A 19,173-nucleotide genomic window follows, 5' to 3' on the forward strand; every position below is an offset into this window, starting at 1 on the left:
AGACTTTAGAAAAATTATTTCAGTCTAAGTTGATGACGATGTCCTAATATTATTACCTGAAACTCTAGAAAAAAAATCTGAAAACTTTAGGAAAATCTGACTTTAACAAAATTATTCCCTCCAAAAAATGCTGCTCTTCTTATGAGTTAACCATAGGACCCAACATTATCTGTAGTTTGCACTTAGCCTACTGTAGGAGCTTGAGTATTGGCCCTCTGCACCTTCTCAGTTGAAATTACCTGTGTGAAAATCAGATAAATTTATGGACATTTTTGTCTATTCATTTATTTCCATTTCAATTCTATGTATTTATAAATTTATGTTTTCTATGTTAAATTGATATCACTTTTAAACTTTTGTTAAAGTATATTATTTTCTGAAATATCTTGAAAGTAGTTTGTAATGACTATCTAACAGCCTTTACAGGGATATACATATCATTATTTAAGATTCACCTGTTGTAAGTCTTCTAGGTTGTTTCCCCATTTTTACATTATAATGATAACGAAAATGTAATAATTATCTTTACAGGATATCCTTCTGCTTAGAATACCAACTCATAAACTTCATCTAACTTTTCCTCATATGATGTGTTTCTCTTATTCACTATTTATGACACACTCTCTTATATTAAGCTCTTTAACATTTACTAGAGTTTACCTCCAGGTGCCGTGGCAATCAGAATATTGTTTCACTCATTGTCTATAACATATTTTACATTAGAGTATTGTACTTTTTCTTATTTTTGTGGTATTGTTCTAGATGAGTTTTAGAATAGTTTTATAATATTACCCCTAGCATCAAAAGAAATGTCATGAAATTTTGATTGGACATAAGGCTTGTGGTCTTAATACAGAAAGAGCACTTAAAAATTAGTAAAGTTTACAACAAATGGAAGAACATTCCGTGCTCATGGGTAGGAAGAATCAATATCATGAAAATGGCCATACTGCCCAAGGTAATTTATAGATTCAATGCCATCCCCATCAAGCTACCAATGACTTTCTTCACAGAATTGGAAAAAACTACTTTAAAGTTCATATGGAACCAAAAAAGAGCCTGCATCGCCAAGGCAATCCTAAGCCAAAAGAACAAAGCTGGAGGCATCACACTACCTGACTTCAAACTATACTACCAGGCTACAGTAACCAAAACAGCATGGTACTGGTACCAAAACAGAGATATAGATCAATGGAACAGAACAGAGCCCTCAGAAATAACGCCGCATATCTACAACTATCTGATCTTTGACAAACCTGAGAAAAACAAGCAATGGGGAAAGGATTCCCTATTTAATAAATGGTGCCGGGAAAACTGGCTAGCCATATGTAGAAAGCTGAAACTGGATCCCTTCCTTACACCTTATACAAAAATCAATTCAAGATGGATTAAAGACTTAAACGTTAGATCTAAAACCATAAAAACCCTAGAAGAAAACCTAGGCATTACCATTCAGGACACAGGCATGGGCAAGGACTTCATGTCTAAAACACCAAAAGCAATGGCAACAAAAGCCAAAATTGACAAATGGGATCTAATTAAACTAAAGAGCTTCTGCACAGCAAAAGAAACTACCATCAGAGTGAACAGGCAACCTACAAAATGGGAGAAAATTTTCGCAACCTACTCATCTGACAAAGGGCTAATATCCAGAATCTATCTACAATGAACTCAAACAAATTTACATGAAAAAAACAAACAATCCCATCAAAAAGTGGGAGAAAGACATGAACAGACACTTCTCAAAAGAAGACATTTATGCAGCCAAAAAACACATGAAAAAATGCTCATCATCACTGGCCATCAGAGAAATGCAAATCAAAACCACAATGAGATACCATCTCACACCAGTTAGAATGGCAGTCATTAAAAAGTCAGGAAACAACAGGTGCTGGAGAGGATGTGGAGAAATAGGAACACTTTTACACTGTTGGTGGGACTGTAAACTAGTTCAACCATTGTGGAAGTCAGTGTGGCAATTCCTCAGGGATCTAGAACTGGAAATACCATTTGACACAGCCATCCCATTACTGGGTATATACCCAAAGGACTGTAAATCATGCTGCTATAAAGACACTTGCACACGTATGTTTATTGCGGCACTATTCACAATAGCAAAGACTTGGAACCACCCCAAATGTCCAACAATGATAGACTGGATTAAGAAAATGTGGCACATATACACCATGGAATACTATGCAACCATAAAAAATGATGAGTTCATGTCCTTTGTAGGGACATGGATGAAATTGGAAATCATCATTCTCAGTAAACTATCGCAAGAACAAAAAACCAAACACTGCATATTCTCACTCATAGGTGGGAATTGAACAATGAGATCACATGGACACAGGAAGGGGAATATCACACTCTGGGGACTGTTGTGGGGTGGGGGGAGGGGGGAGGGATAGCATCGAGAGATACACCTAATGCTAGATGACGAGTTAGTGGGTGCAGCACACCAGCATGGCACATGTATACATATGTAACTAACCTGCACAATGTGCACATGTACCCTAAAACTTAAAGTATAACAAAAAATAAAAAGAAAAAAAAAAAAGAAAAAAAATTAGTAAAGTTTACCTTTTAATTTTAAGATTCTGATCCTATATATGGTATATATATTATAAATGTTTTTACCAGTTGTCATTTCTAATTTTTTATGGTGTTTTATTTTTTGTAAATTCAGATATATAATAAAAATATTTTCCTTTTCAGTACTTGTTATTTCTGTCATTTTTAGAAAGCCTAGCCCATATCAAGTTTATACAGAATACTTGCCAACATTTTCCTCTACTACATTTATGGTTTCATTTTTGAAATACCAAGTTTCTAAGCTATGTAGAATTCTGATAAAAGGTATAAGAGAGGATTAAAAATACTTTTAAACAAATGGTTTAACAATTATTGGAATGTTCCATTGAATGCTCCATGTTTTGCCAACTAATTTGAAACACACATTAATCATTAACTAAATTCTTATATGCTTGATTCTATTTGAGGTCTATTCCATTTCATTTGATTCTGGCCCCAATACACTATTCAACTAAAATTATTGCAGCTTTAAATTGAGTATCTGCAGGAGCAGGCATCTTCTTCCCAGAGTGTCTTTCAAACACTCTTCCACATTTACATTTCCAGATGCTTTCCAAAAAACAAAACAAACATGTTTAATAATATGCTTATGAAATAAAGAAACAACAAAGTAGAATCTCTTATTACAGAGGGGATTTCCAACTTCTACCACAATATATGCACAAGCATTCAACAGATTTTTGAGACAGTCTCAAAAACTCAAAAACTGGGGTGCAGTGGCATGATCATAGTTCACTGAAGCCCCAGTCTCCTGGACTCAAGTGGTCCTCCCACCTTGGCCTCCCAAAGTAAATAGATTTGTTTCAAACTTACTGCAGTTGCCACTCGAATATTTCCTGATAGGGGTCGTATCCCAGAAGGGGGCCTTCCGGTTAACCCAACTCCACCTCTTGAAACAGGGCGAGCTGCTGAAGATTTGTGATTGCTGGCCATTGTTTCTTCACTTTAATCGCTGTTTGGAAGCAATAAATAGTTCAATCCTTTGATGTCTTCTCTAGCAAGACAATAATGACCCATCATACCCTTACATTTAATTCACAACAATTGTTCTTGCAAACTGCCGTTCTGTGTACCACTACAAGGCTAATTTTGTTCAAATATGACATCGTGCTCCATTTACAACTATGAGATTGTTTCTTGCAACATTCCTTCCTCATCTTTCTATTATCTTACCAAAATGCAAGCCCCTCTATTATCTATTTCTTTAGTATTCTCATCCCATACTCTGGTAAATTTTCTCTCCCATCATAGCCAACATCTTTCTTTGCCCCTAATCCTTTCTCTGCACTTTCTGGTCCATGATTAACTCTTATATTCTGAATCTTGTTACAAATACTTTCTATTTTCTTAACTTTAACAGAATCTTGGTTTCCCCTGAGAGTAACACTTTCGGTAGTCCAAGTGTTTTAGCTTCCTGACCCACAATTTTAAAGAAAAGGAGGTGGCACTTTTCTTGCTCCTCAGGGTCACTTTCAAAACATTCTTCCACACCTTTAAAAAAATTAACAAGAGGCCAGGCGCAGTGGCAAACGCGTGTAACCCCAGCACTTTGGGAGGCCAAGGCAGGTGGATCACGAGGTCAGCAGATCGAGACCATCCTGGCTAACACAGGGAAACCCCGTCTCTACTAAAAATACAAAAAATTAGCTGGGCGTGGTGGCGGGTGCCTGTAGTACCAGCTACTCGGGAGGCCGAGGCAGGAGAACGGCATGAACCCGGGAAGCAGAGTTTGCAGTGAGCCGAGATTGCGCCACTGCACTCCAGCCTGGGCGACACAGCGAGACTCCATCCCCCCACCCAAAAAAAAAAACAAAAAACAAGATTCACTTCTTCTGAGGATCTGGGAATGCAATATTGCCTTGATCTTTCCTGGTTGCTGGTAATTAGTGACTTCCTAATCTCTCCTCTATCTTTACTAAAGTCTTTTGTACCTAGTTCACAGCTTCTCTATTCCAATCTCACCATCACCCTGGATGACTTCCATCTAGATACTAGATCCAATACCTAACACTCCAGCTTCACAGTTCCCTGACCTCAACTTTAGCAATGATCTTAACTCCATTTCAGTAATTTATAGCCATGGCGAGACATGGAGCTTGTCATCATCTGGAATTGCTTCATCTCAAACATCTTAATTGAAATACTCTATTCTCCGGTCTTCTCCTCTCCTACCCTTTTCTCATCTTCATTCTGCTACACCTGCCTTTAAACCATTTCCTTAATTCACTCATTCTCTCCCAGTTTATCAGCCCTCTCCTTTATTCATTGGAATATAACATTATTTAAAATTCTGTCTCATAATTTAGAGTAGTAGTTTTCAAATTGTTGGTCACATCCGTTAGTAAGTTCTGAAAACAATTTTGTAGGTTATGACCAAGATACTTAAACGTGAAATAAAATTTAAACAAAAAGAGCTCACTGAAAATATGAAGGGTAAACATTGTTTCAGTAAATTTTTGTTTCAGCTATATTTACATAAATTTACACATATGTGTTTACTGGGCTACAATATAAAAATGTATGTCCTATTGTAGGTCATATAAAATAGTTATGAAGATACTTATCTAGAGAAAGAATATGGAGAAAAAGAGAATAGTGCCCAAGATTCTGTCCTGAGGAACATCAATACATACAGATTACACACAAGAGGAAAATCTAGTATGAGAGACTGAAAATTAAGGCCCAGAAAGTAAAGAAAAAAACCAGGAGTGTGTGTCAGAGACGCCAAGAGAAGGCAGGAATCTGAGCCATGCCATTTACGTTGGAAATTCAAGTAAGATGAAAACTGAAATGTCCAATGGAGTCCCCATCCAAGAAGTCACTAGTGATACCTTGACAAGGGTGTTTAAGAACTCTCCTCCTTCTCTCAAGAAATTAGTGTCGCATGAGCACCATCAACTAATTTGTATCCTTGAACTATTCTCCAGCCCATCTGGCAAAATCAGAAACCCTTCTCTACATCCAATCTGAAGTGCTGAACATTGCTGATGGAAATCATACAACTGTACAGACTGGGGTACTGCAAAGTGATAGTCACAAATCTTAGCTGGACCCTCATTTCAGAAATGATTTATCCTTGTTAAGATACTTCTCTACTTGATGATTCTCACCCTTAACTACTTTTCTATTTAACCTCTGTTCCTGCCACTCTCAGCAGATGACTCATTTAAGAAAATTACAACTTGAACTCCATCACCTTTGGGGCACATAAACTTCTCTACATCCATCCTGCCCTCCAGTCTCAACAGCCATTCCTTCTCTCATTCAAGATCAATCTTACTCTGATTTACCCTTGATCCCATCTTTTTTGTGGCATTAATCTCACTGCTACCAATTATCTTTAAACTTTCTCCTTTCCTTCAGTCTGTTACCATGTTCAATTCTTTCCTACCTTCAAAAACTTATTTCTTGATCCTGCAACCACCTCTAACTGTCCCATATATCCTTCCCTTATGCAGCCAAATTCCTAAGAATAGCTTATATCCAGCCGGGCGCGGTGGCTCATGCCTGCAATCCCAGCACTTTGGGAGGCCGAGGCGGGCGGATCACGAAGTCAGGAGATCGAGATCATCCTGGCTAACACGGTGAAACCCTGTCTCTACTAAAAAATACAAAAAATTAGCCGGGTGTGGTGGCGAGTGTCTGTAGTCCCAGCCAATCGGGAGGCTGAGGCAGGAGAATGGCGTGAACCCGGAAGGCAGAGCTTGCAGTGAGCTGAGATCGTGCCACTGCACTCCAGCCTGGGCGACAGAGCGAGACTCCGTCTCAAAACAACAACAACAACAACAACAACAACAACAACAACAACAAGAATAGCTTATATCCACTATTTTCTACTGCTTCATTTCCCAGTATCTCCTGGATTGCTACCGTTTGATTCAAATGACCCCTGCCAATATTGCCAGTGATGTAAATGTCATCCTACTTTACTGGTGTCCACATTTATATGAAACATCTCCATGACACTTCCCTCTCTTCTGGTTCTTTTTTCTGTCTCCTTGATCTGTCCTTATATAGAGCATTTTCTAAGATACCATCCACCATCTTTTTCTTTTCTCTCTCTAAACTCTCCTTGGGCCCCCTTATCCACACTCAGGGTTTTAACAATTAATAAACTGATTCCACACAACTTCCTTATTTTAGCACTCAGCTTGCAGTGTTTATATCCAAATAATAACATCTCCACTTCGATGTCTAAATATTTCAAAATAAACATATGTAATCCAAACTCATTATCATCTGCTCAAAATTTGTCCTCCCTCTTGGTGTCACCTCCTAGTCACACAAGTAAGAAATTTAGTCCTTGACATCTTCCTCTCCCTCACTCCCATGGCTGGTCACATAGTTCTACTGAGTTTGTTTTGTTTAGTTCTACTGATTTTGTTCCTAAGTGTTTAACAGGTACTTTACTCTCTATTCCTACAGCACTGGCCAATTCAGGGCATCACTGACTCAGGTGGACTATTATACCAGCCTCTTAAGTGGTCCCCTTGCCTAACACACATTTTGCCTGTTACTTTCTCTGGGAATCCTTCCATGACCAGTCCATAACTGGTCTTGGAATCTTCGTCTTCTTCAATTTCAGTGTATAGGCCTGTTCTACATGCTACCATGCATCCTGTGTATTACTTTATTCCAGAACCTATCACACCACTTGAAATGATCTGCTTAAGTATTTCTCACCCTTTATGGCAAGAGCTGAATCTTAATCATCTTTATATCCCCAAAATCTGTCTCAGTGATAAGCAAAAACTTTGTTCTCTCTTGTGTCTTTTAAATTTCCTCGTACATAAAGGTTTTGCCAATTACAAAAATTTACTAAATTGTTAAAAAGCAAACAAAGCGACCGGGAGCGGTGGCTCACGCCTGTAATCCCAGAACTTTGGGAGGCCGAGGCGGGTGGATCACGAGGTCAGGAGATGGAGACCATCCTGGCTAACATAGTGAAACCCTATCTCTACTAAAAACACACACAAAAAAATTAGCCGGGCGTGGTGGCGGGCGTAGTCCCAGGAGGCGGAGCTTGCAGTGAGCCGAGAACGCGCCACTGCACTCCAGCCTGGGCGACTGAGCAAGACTCCGTCTCAAAAAAAAAAAGGCAAACAAATTGTGTGTTGGACTAAAATGATTTCTCTGTTTCTACACTCTATGTCCAGTACTACTTTTCTGACTTTTCTTAGCATTACTCATAATCAGTCCTTGGACTGCTTCTATCCTTTCTACAGTCATGCATCTTTATAACTCCAACTATGTGTACGGCTCACTAATCAATGTCTACAGTTCTGCCCTTTCAACTGGGCACCAATTTTGAGTTTTCAATTGTTTATCTGAAATTTCCATTCAGATATCTCATTTGAATATGTTCACATCAATCTTCCTGACCCCACTAGCTCCCTGATTCTAATTCCTTGCCATTTTGAACTCTATGTACAAAGCAAAAGAATTTCAAATGAAAAAAGGAATTTCATGAAATGACTCTTTGAAAAGGAAGACGGTGTATGATCAAAATGGTTTTTCCACAAGAAAACGAGTACAATAAACATCTCTTTCCAGTGGAAAAGATACTACTCTAGGTTTCCTGCTAACTTTGAGAAAATGTACAACATACAAAAATTTCACCCAATTTTCTTTGCCACCGTTTTACTGTGGTGAAAAAAAGCTTACCATTATATTATTACCAGTGGGATTAAGAGGCGGGCATTAGCAACAAATATACCACTAACTTCGGGGTTATTCAATCAAAGATTCACACAATTTCCAGTTATTCACACAGAGAAGCAGCCTGGCCTTTGGATCCAGAATGATTAGCAATACAAACTAGTGCTGACAAAGTTAGCGGCTGCATAATCTTGCCACCTTACTTAACCCCTCAGGATTTCATCTTCTGTAAAACAGAAGGGTGACATCTACCTTGCAGAGCTGTTGTGAAGACGATAAGTATTAAATTTAAAACATCTGCTTCTAATTATTATTACTATCGTTATCCTCCCTAAGCCAACCATTCTCACACAGGTGAATAAGTGGAAAGTTGCTAACTGCCCGCACTGTGATCAACAGACAGAAATAAGTCCCTTCCACTGTAAGAGGCAGAAATCTATTGCTTTGACGAAAATCCTTCAGCCCATCGTGGTCCTTCCCTCTGCTCTGTGCTTGGCGGGTCTCCTGCGGGGGGGTCGGGGAGGGGTCGGGCTGTTGGAGGAGGTCTGTTCGCACCCTTCGCTCGACTAGAATTGGTACATGCCTGGCCTGGCTACAGGCCCGACGGTAACAGTTAGCTAAGACCCAGAGTTTGAATTTATTTTGTTTGGAGCGGATCAGTATCTCCAAGGCAAGAGAACAGACGTGGGAGGGAGGGAGGAAGAGATGGGACCCGGGGTTTCTCACCTCCGCCGGCGCGGAAGGAGGGCAGTTGCCCGGCTCGCGGGTGCCTTAACTTCTTTCTGAGGCCCACGCTCAGTTTTCCTCGGCTCTCAGGCCTACCCACTAACTGCCGTGCGCCGCGGCGTATCCCGGCAACGGGGGCGGGATAGCGGAGGCTCCTCATCCTGAGTGACCAATCCTCCGCCTCAGCCCTTGGTTACACGCGGAGCTCTCGCGAGAATTGAGGATATGTTTGTTTCTTCACCACGCTTCAGTGCTTTTTGGAAAAAGTGGAAAACAGCGGGGCGGCTGGAAAACAAACATTTTATGTGAACGTTTGGTTTTCTTGATAATCAGAGCAACCTCCGTGTGCCTTACATGAAGTAACTCTAGCGAGTTTTGCTATGTCCCTAGGTAACCTCACGTCGGCTAACGTTAACAGGTTACATTTGAAGTTATTAAGTGGTAGGCAGCATTGTGCAATTTTCTAAACTCCTAATTTGTGGTAGTTTTCCTTCCTATTAGGACGGCATAGCGTACACAACGCATCATGAGGTATGGATGCGATTCTGGCACCAACTGTTCCGTTCCTGCTTTCACCAGAAGCTTTGCGTCTTTAAGCTTCCTTTCATTAGAATTTGGATCCAAGTTTGTGGGGAAGACTGTGAATTCAATGAAAAGTGTCCTTTTTTTTTTTTAATTTAAGAACTACTTCACCTCAAATTCCACTTCTCTAATAAAATAACTTTTACTGTATGTTTCCTTCCAATCTTCATTGATAACAGCTTAAATGTGATTGCATATGTATTGGGATTTTAACATTATTTTACACATTATTTCCAACTTGCCTGCCTTCGAGGAGTTAAAAATCAATACAATACAAAATGAGATAATGTTATGTGGCTGAATTCTCCCTTAGTTTGTGAAACATTTTCATGTAATTATCTCATTTGAGCTCACCCTATTTGCAGTGGCCATTTGTCATCCTTTTGGCAGAGTTTCTCCCTTACCCTGCCCCCCAACACCCTTACAGGAACTGAAAGTGACAGATACTGGCTTTCCTAGTCTTCCTTATTACTGGGACATGAGTATTATTGCTTGCTAGACTCTCCAATCTAATTTGGTGGACTCAACTCAAACTTGAATGACAACCAGAAGCAGGACTTCAGAGAGTCTGTTGAAGTAAGGGTGACAGCCACAGTAACTACATCGTTTCCGAGACTGCAATGTTCTATCACCAGCAACCAGTGTCCAGCATCAGTGTGTTGTTGCAAGCTGCAGTGTTAGGTACTCAGAGGCTTTACTGGGAGGAGAACCTCTAGCTTGTTTCTTCAGCTTCTGGGAGAGTCTGTGAGCTGCTTAATGTCCTTTCATAAATTCATTTTCAGCTTTTATATCATTTATAGATGATTTCTGTTTCTTGCACTTAAGGACCCTGACAGATATTAACAGTTGAAATTGGCAGGACAGATACTATTATCCAAGTTTTAAAGAGATTAAATAATTTGCTTAAGCTCATTTAGGTAGTAAGTATTGATCCCTGTCCCCATTTCTTTTTCATGATGAAAAAGGAATAGAGAATAGGAATACATCTCACTTATTTGCCTCTGAGCTTCCTTAGAGTAGGCACCATATCTTATTTGACTTTGGATCATTATGTATTAGGTTCTGTTGCTTTTAAGGTTATATCAAATTGGAATTAGGTTATATCAAGTTGTAATTTGGTTAGTAATTAGGTTATGTCAAATTTTAAGTTTATTGTAAGACTACTTGTGTTTCAAGTTCCTTTCTGTCTCTAGTCCTTTTCACTGCAATTCTCTCTTCCTGGAATCTTTGTCCCTCTGCTTTTCACTGTCCAAAGTCCTGTTCATCATTCAGGTCTTAACCCAAATGTCTTTTATTAGAGAGGTCTTCTCTGCCAGTCCATACTAGATTAGTGCTCCAACTCCTTCTGGCCCCCCACCTCATTATATGTCCTCAGTGCACCCTGTACTATTCCTATCTGTTAAAAGGTAAACTTTGGCACATTAAAATTTTAAAGAGCTTATTTGAACAGACAGCAATTCATGAATTAGGCAGCTCCAAATCATAAGTGGTTTGGGGCTCCCCCAGAGGTAGTTGAAAGCTTTCAGAGAGTAAATGCAGAGCACAGCAAAGAAATTATTTGATTGGTTAAAGTTTGAGCAGTTGCCTTATTTGGACTGTTCTTGTGGGAAGTTCAAGACGATATAACTGATGACTAGTTGGCCACTTGTGATTCCGTTTTAAGTTTCAGTTTCCTCATGTAGGAACTCAGTGCATTAGAGTGACTTCAGTCTAATGGCCTCCAATTTAATTATTTTAACACTACATATCACTCATTATAACTTGCAGTTATATATTTATTTTTGTTGTCAAAGATAACAAACCCTGACAGTAGGGACACATTTTTATCCATAATTTACTACTGCAATAGGGAAAATAGTCCAATGTGAAAGGAATTCAACCTGGATTTGTACAGCAGTGATTGGATGTTTTAAAGGGAGAATGAGGGAGTAGGGAAGGGAGCAAGTGGGTACTCAGTAGAGTCAAGGGCAATAAGGCCCAAAGAAGAGGATACCACTTGGTACTGAATATGGCCAGTTACGCTTATGTAGCCCAGGGTGCACAGAAGAAAAATGTTAACAAAATAACTCAAAAATGTCTTTGTAGGATGTTTGTAGGTTTTTTAAGAAAATAAATTTTTTGGCCAGGTGTGGTGGCTCATGCCTCTAATCCCAACACTTTGGGAGGCCAAGGCAGGAGGGTCACTAAGGCCAGGAGTTCAAGACTGGCCTGGGCAACATAGTGAGACCCTCCCCCTACAAAAAATGAAAACAAAAATGAATCTTAAAAAAGAAAAGAAACTTTGAGGAGTGACATCATTAAGTTATTCTACTGTAAAATAGAGAAAAGTTGGTGAACTTACTAGTGAATATGTACATCAACCGAAATAAGATTTTTGGATACACTGGTAGGAGTGTCTATTGAAAGAAGATGGCTATAGAAATCCAAATGCACATGTCCTTTGACCCAGTAACTCCACTTCTAGGAAGTGAGCATATATTCACACTGAATTTATACATATAAATGACATATGCTGATGTCCAAGGTTATTTATTTGAGCAGTGTTTGTTACAGAGAAAGATTAGGAAAAAAAATCAAACAACACTGAATTAATAATGCTATAGTCATAAAATCACATAAAATTTGGCCATCTATAAAAAAGAATGCTCCTTGTATACTGATATTGCAGAGGCTGACTAGGAACCCCAGAGCTAGTATAAAAATATTATTTTAACCTGAAGGCATTTGATGAAGGGGGAAAAAAGCCTTCTCAGAGAGTTCCTTATCTGACTGAAAGCAAAATTTCTGGGGAATGATGCTACCATAAATACCCTAACTTATGGCCCGGAAGAACACCACTCCTAACTGTATAGATGAACGTGAACACAAACTTTCTTATTTGTTCTCCTAAAAGTCAATGTTTCTATTTTTTTCCCTGTAAAAGCTGTTTCTCCCCCACCATTTTCCCTACTAAGTTAGTTATATAAGCCTTTAACTTTAATCATTTGACTAGTCAGCTGCTGCTTTTGTTGGCTGTTTTATGCATAAGAAATTGATATTTTTCTCCTGTTAGTCTGTCTTTTTTCAGTTTAACTCATAGGCCCTTGAATAGTGAACATGACAGGGTAGAGGAAAAGCTTTCTTCTTCCCATACAATATGGAGAGTTTTCCAAGATATATAAAGTAAGGTGAGTAAGTATTCAATGTTAACATTTTCTTGCATCTGTATAAACAATCTTTGGGAAGAACACAAGAAACTGATAAGCCTCCAGAGAGGAAAACTGGGTGGTTAGGGTTTGAAAATGTGCATCCTTTACGTCTTTTGAATTTTAAACCAAGGAATGCATTATTATTACTTTTTAAAAATAAACTTTCGGCCAGGCACAGTGGCTCACGCCTGTAATCCCAGCACTTTGGGAGGCCTAGGCAGGCGGATCACCTGAGGTCAAGAGTTCGAGACCAGCCTGGCCAACATGGTGAAACCCCGTCTCTACTAAACATACAAAAATTAGCCGGGCATGGTGACAGACGCCTGTAATCCCAGCTACTCGGGAGGCTGAAGCAGGAGAATTGCTTGAACCCTAGAGGCAGAGGCTGCAGTGAGCCAAGATCGCGCCATTGCACTCCAGCTTGGGGACAAGAGTAAGACTTCGTCTCAAAAAAAAAAAAAAAAGTTAAAAAAAATTAAATAAACTTTCAATGAGGGGACGATAAAAATCATAATGAATATTCACATTAGCCAGCTTTTAATGAATTATGCAATTATCTAGATAATATTTCAAAGCATATGAAAACAAAGGAAAAAGTGTCCTTAAATGTTTAACAAAAAAACTCACTAAAAGCCAAGAAAAAAGCTTACTAAATGTATTGGCACTAGAAGAATGTTTTTCTCCTCTTTGGGCACCAAAAGCTTGAAAACAATTATCTTTTGGGAAATTGAAATGTATTAGCTTTGAAACATTTTCTGTCATGTTCCACAGTACTGGCAAGATGAATGTGATTTAGAAGCTGATAACCATCCTTAAAGATGAAGTTCATATTTCACTTGTTTTTTTTTGAGAGAGTCTTGCTGTTTCACCCAGGCTGGGGTGGAGTGGAGCTATCTCGGCTCACTGCAACCTCTGCCTCCCAGGTTCAAGTGATTCTTTGCCTCAGGCTCCCGAGTAGCTGGGACTACAGGCGCATACCACCACGCCCGGCTAATTTTTTGTATTTTAGTAGAGACGGGGTTTCACTGTGTTGCCCAGGCTGGTTGTGAACTCCTGAGTTCAGGCAATCTACCCGCCTCAGTCTCCCAAAGTGGTAGTATTACAGGCGTGAGCCATTGCGCCCAGCCCATATTTCACATTTTATGGGTTTTTTTCTTATATATATGGACTTTGTTTTTTCAACATTCCCCTTATGGGGGACATATTTGTAGCCTCCATTTTCTAAGATCTGTACATGTAAAATTTCTATCATTTTCCAATGCATTTTAATATTTTATTTCATGTATGTATTGTGCTATACCAGCCCAAAGTTTTGGCACCAGAGTCTATGTGTCGAATTTTAGTTAAAAAAAAAATGCTAAACAATATTCTGTCACCATCACTTTCACACACAAGCCAAATACCATCCCTGTTACAATTCCTTTCTTTAGTTTGCCTGGGTTTTCCTACTAAGTTGCCGGCCCTGAACCATATTGACCCCAACTTCATTCCTGTATAATCTGCATTAATGCTGTTCTTCAGTGCATTGAGGGCTTTTAAAATTAAATTTTAATGAAAACATCATATTGAGAACATAAACTGTGATGTTTACCTCAATTTACACAAACTGTGATGTTTAGTCCAGCTACCCAACTATTCCATGCATTTTCTCTGAGAGAACTACTGTCATTACGGACATTTTTCCTTCATGCCTTCAGGCATATGGGAGGGGGATCCAGAATTGTTATTTGTATGCAGACAGACAGTTGACATAAACGATTTGTTTTAAACCTTTGAACTGCTGAACACATAAAAACATTATAATTATTTTTAAAGTATCAAGAACCCAATTTAGTGTTCATAGAATTTTAGTCCCAGCTGTACTATGTTCTAGTTATGTGACATTAAAATAGTTATTTCAGTTATTCATTAATTCATTAAGGTAACCAATAACATCTACTGAGCATTAACCTCCTATCAAGCTGTTAAAAGACAACACACATTAAAGTATTAAACAGTTCAGTTGAGCAGACAGTGATTCATGAATTGGGCAGCACCAAACCACAAGTGGTGAAACTCCATCTAGGGGCACTTAAACTACCTTTGCAGAATTATAACTAATGAGAGAAATCTAACATGACTGACTCCATTTTGCTTAAAACCTCACAGGCTAAACTAGTTTTTTGTTGTTGTCATTTTATTGTTAGTTTGTTTTTTGCTTATTCTAGTGTGGAGGCTAAAATAACTATGCCAGGAATTTGGTTTATAGTTAAACTTTGCGGCAAGGAAAAGTGACTCCCCACCCCAACTCCTTGTATGTAGATTGAAGCTACATTCATAAGACAAGATTAGAATTATGGTAGAGGCTTGAACTTTGCTAAAGAATAGACATGCTCAAACAATAACTTGGCATTGTTTGATTAGCTTGCTTTTCTTTCTTTTTTTTTTTTTTTTGAGACAGAGTCTCGCTCTGTTGCCAGGCTGGAGTGCAGTGGCGCAATCTCAGCTCACTGCAACCTCCCCCTCCCGGGTTCAAGTGATTCTCCTGCCTCAGCCTCCTGAGTAGCTGGGAGTACAGGCGCGTGCCACTACACCCGGCTAACTTTTTGTATTTTTCGTAGAGACAAGGTTTCACCGTGTTAGCCAGGATGGTCTCGATCTCCTGACCTCGTGATCCACCTGCCTTGGCCTCCCAAAGTGCTGGGATTACAGGCGTGAGCCACCTCACCCAGCCTAATTAGCTTGCTTTTCTATAGAGCCTCCTGCCCTGGAGTCACATAACCAGAGGTCACAAGATTTGTAACTTCGCCAACTACTCCTACAGATAACATCACTATTGTGAAACCTAATTAACTGGTCTTTGAGATATTTTTCAAATTTAGCATTTTGGCAGACCAACAGACACAACCTGGACCTGTGAACCCCACTCCTCAGAAATGACTCAGGTTCATGAAGATAGTTCTGACACACCTGTGATTCATCCCTGACCCAACCAATTAGCATTTCCCATTTCCTAGCCTCTTGCCCACCAACCGATCCTTTAAAAACCTAGTCTCTACATTCTTGGAGGTGGATTTGAGAAATATCTCCCATCCTCCTCGTTGGCTGGCCCTGTGATTATTCATCTTTCCCTGCTGCAACATTTGTAGTTCTCAGTGCATTTGGGTTTTTTGGAAGGCAGCAGGCAATTACACAGGGAAATGTGAAATTACACATTTCCCTGTGTAAAAGAACACAGGGGCAATTACAGCATGAGGGGAAAACTTTTATAAGGGGTTGGTGGAAGCAAGACTAAGAAAATATACTTACTTGATTGGTTAAAGTGGAAAGTCCTTAGTTAGAGGTTTGTCTGTTTCTGTTAGTTAAGCTTAAGTTTCATTTTACTGTTTACATTGAGTTGGGCTCCAGAGCTGGAACTATCTCACCTAATGGCCTCCAAATTAACATTTTTTAAACAAGGCAAATTCTTCATGTGTGAAATGGGAATAATACTATCTACCTTGCAGGGTTATTGTGAGAACTAAATGAGAGACTGTGAAAATTGGTAAACTGAATACTATACCAAGTTGAAAAACATTTCCTATTATATAGGAGGCAGTAAATTAGATGGTTAAGATTCATGTAAAATAAAGGTCTTGGTAATAATAAAATGTAGTCCGGTAGAAAAGACAGACATAAAAGAACATATTAGAATGCAGTAAATACTATATTGACAACAGACAAAACTGGATTGGTTCCCCAGAGGAACTAGAAAAAAACAGAAGATAAACTGGTGTTGAACTATGACAGATGGAGAAAGTGGAATTCTAAGTTTAAAAAAAAATGCATGTACAAAGAGCATAGAGACATGGAGAGCATACAGCATAATGTGTTCAGGGAATTGTGACAAATTCGAAATGTCTAGAGTAAGAGAGATAACAGAGGGAGATGAATCTAGTAAAACAGATTAGGGAGATTGTGTGAAAGGCCCTATGTAATGCTGTACTATAAAAATGGAAAGCCGGCCAGGCGTGGTGGCTCACGCTTATAATCCAGCACTTTGGAAGGCAGAGGAGGGCAGATTATGAGGTCAAGAGATTGAGACTATCCTGGCCAACATGGTGAAACTCGTTTCTACTAAAAACACAAAATTTAGCTGGGCATGGTGGTGCGCTCCTGTAGTCCCAGCTACTCGGGAGGCTGAGGCAGGAATCGCTTGAACCCGGGAGGCGAGGGTTGCAGTGAGCCGAGATCGCGCCTCTGCACTCAGCCTGGCAGCAGAGCGACACTCCGTCTCAAAAAAAAAAAAAAAAAAAAAAAAGAATGGAAAGCCATCACAGGTTGTCAAACAGAGAAAAAACAATTAAGTGTATATTTCAGAAAGATAATTATATTTTAATGTGTAGGATTGGCTGGAGAGAAGGGGTAGAAAGGCTAGAGAAATGTTGAAATAATTTAATTAGGACTAATTGGTACAGATTTCTAACAGATAGCTAGAAATACAGATCTAGAGTTTGGAGAAGACAATATGGGAATACAGCTCTAGAAATAAGCAAAGTAGTAAATAATCCACCCAGGGAGGGGATATGATAGCAAAAAAGTATCAAAAGTCAGCATTTCAAGAATGATCTCCCAAACCAGGGGAAAAGTGATTCCAAACCTAGAGTAGGAGTTTTAGGAAGGGAGAAGTCAGAAAAGTGTGAATTGGGCTTAGCAATTTAGAAAGGTTTGTGGAAAAGTGTAGTTGGATGCGAGAGAATAGCGGATGGGAAGAAAACAAAGTAAGGAGACAGGTCATGTTTACCCTGGCACTCAATAAGGTCTGATAATGACTAGCAAGTAGCACCACGGGTGGGTGGGCGGCGGGGTTGTTAAAAATACGTATCTCAGCTCTAACTCAGACCTATTGAATCAGAATCTACATTTTAACAAGCCGCCAGAGAAAAGTAGTTATACCTTTAAAAAATTGACTTGGACCACCGTATTTATTTGCTAAATTTGACAACAGAGAGTAGGAGATTCAGATAACTTGAAACGGAGCAATAGTTCAATGATTAATAGTTCCCAATTTGGCCTCAAGCTTTCTCGTTTTAATTGAAAAACAAGGTTAACTTGCAAAAACCTCGAGATTCTCAGGGAAAAGCAGTGAGGATGACCTAACAGTAGACACCAAACAACCTCACTCAGCCATTCCGCCATGCCCAGCGCGAAAGACTCAGGTTTAAAATATCCGGATTCGGCGCGCCGGATGTCCACGCCAGCTGGCGCGGCATTATGGGAATTGTAGTCCCGGCCCGCATCTCGATTTACCACAAACTGTTGGGCCCGGAGTCGGAAGAGACCCGGGTTTGGGAAGGACCCCAGGGTCAGGCGTCCTGGTGGAAGGGCGGGCCTCTTTCTCTCTTCCTCGGCAGGGAGTCCAGAGCCCTGGAGGAAAGCCGGCTCAGCTCCGCATCGGCGTCGGCGGTTGGGACGCACACACTCTGCGTCATGGAGGGCTGAGGCCGATGATGAATTCCGGACTGCCTGTCAGGCTTGCTGTGTCACTCGGCCCGCTCGGCGCGCCCCTTCCCAGCCGCCCTTCCGTACCGGCTCTCGGGCTCTTCCGGTCTCCGGCCGCCCCTTACCTGCAGGCTCTTCTCCCGCCGCGGCCCGGCGCTCTCCGAGTCGCCCCTGCGGACTGGTCTCGCACAGTGCCTGGGCACCGGGCGCCAAACAGACACTGGCCATGACGAGCGGCGCCACCAGGTACCGGCTGAGCTGCTCGCTCCGGGGCCACGAGCTGGACGTACGGGGCCTGGTGTGCTGCGCCTATCCGCCGGGAGCCTTTGTGTCCGTGTCCCGAGACCGCACCACCCGCCTCTGGGCCCCAGACAGGTGAGCGCTGGGAGTCGGGTTGCCCCGGCTGTGTTGCACGCTTCCCGGAGAGTGGAAGGAGAGTGACCCTTCCCTGTCAGTCCTGCCGTCTCTCTCTCCCCCCAGCCTTCCCTCTGCTCTCCGCTCCCTTCCAATTCTCAGACTATTAGAACTCTGTGTAAGAAACCATCGGGATTTAAGTGGAAAGAGCACAGGGTTGGGGGACCAAAGACCTGCCTTGTTGTGCTAACTTGACCACAGACGAGTCTCCTACCTTTTGGGCCTTCAGTTTTTGGACGATGATCTCCCAAGTTTCTTTTAGACTTGAAAATTTACTGATTCCAGTTGCACCCTCCGAAGTGAGGTAGTTTGAAGGCATCTGAAATGTCCTCTTTTTTTTTTTTTTTCGAAGAAGATGCTCTGTAGTCTTCTCTAAAATTTAATTTTTGAAGACTTTAGTTCTCAAAAATTGCATTGGTGAATCCTCTTCTCGTCCAGGTTAGAATTTTAGTCTGGTCTGTGCTGGTCCTGAGGGAGTGAAACCTCTCGGATGTTTTGTTTCTGTGCATGTGCTGTTTCTTGAGGAGAAGCAGCATCCATTGCCTTCAAA

At 40.5% G+C, this 19,173-nt stretch overlaps 2 protein-coding genes across 5 annotated transcripts in view; one reads left to right on the forward strand and one right to left on the reverse strand.

Annotated features, from left to right (window-relative positions):
* IFT74 (intraflagellar transport 74) overlaps nucleotides 1-9,146 on the reverse strand; it is a 106,612-nt gene extending 97,466 nt beyond the window's left edge. Inside the window, exons 1-2 of one of the 2 annotated variants that reach the window (XM_034967268.3) lie at nucleotides 8,980-9,146; nucleotides 3,409-3,547 (exon numbers count right to left, since the gene is read on the reverse strand). In XM_034967268.3, the coding sequence (XP_034823159.2) occupies nucleotides 3,409-3,528 (120 nt within the window). In that variant the 5' untranslated portion in view covers nucleotides 3,529-3,547; nucleotides 8,980-9,146. The remainder of the gene's footprint in view (nucleotides 1-3,408; nucleotides 3,548-8,979) is intronic. The other variant, XM_034967269.3, reaches the window with a different exon arrangement.
* A 5,853-nt stretch (nucleotides 9,147-14,999) lies between these two features.
* The window catches only part of PLAA (phospholipase A2 activating protein), a 45,053-nt gene continuing 40,879 nt past the window's right edge, over nucleotides 15,000-19,173 (forward strand). Inside the window, exon 1 of one of the 3 annotated variants that reach the window (XM_055092075.2) lies at nucleotides 15,000-18,584. In XM_055092075.2, the coding sequence (XP_054948050.1) occupies nucleotides 18,436-18,584 (149 nt within the window). In that variant the 5' untranslated portion in view covers nucleotides 15,000-18,435. The remainder of the gene's footprint in view (nucleotides 18,585-19,173) is intronic. The other 2 variants (XM_055092074.2, XM_003830696.7) reach the window with 2 other exon arrangements.

The sequence above is a fragment of the Pan paniscus genome, chromosome 11 (genome assembly GCF_029289425.2).
Source record: "Pan paniscus chromosome 11, NHGRI_mPanPan1-v2.0_pri, whole genome shotgun sequence".
Classification (NCBI taxonomy): domain Eukaryota; kingdom Metazoa; phylum Chordata; class Mammalia; order Primates; family Hominidae; genus Pan; species Pan paniscus.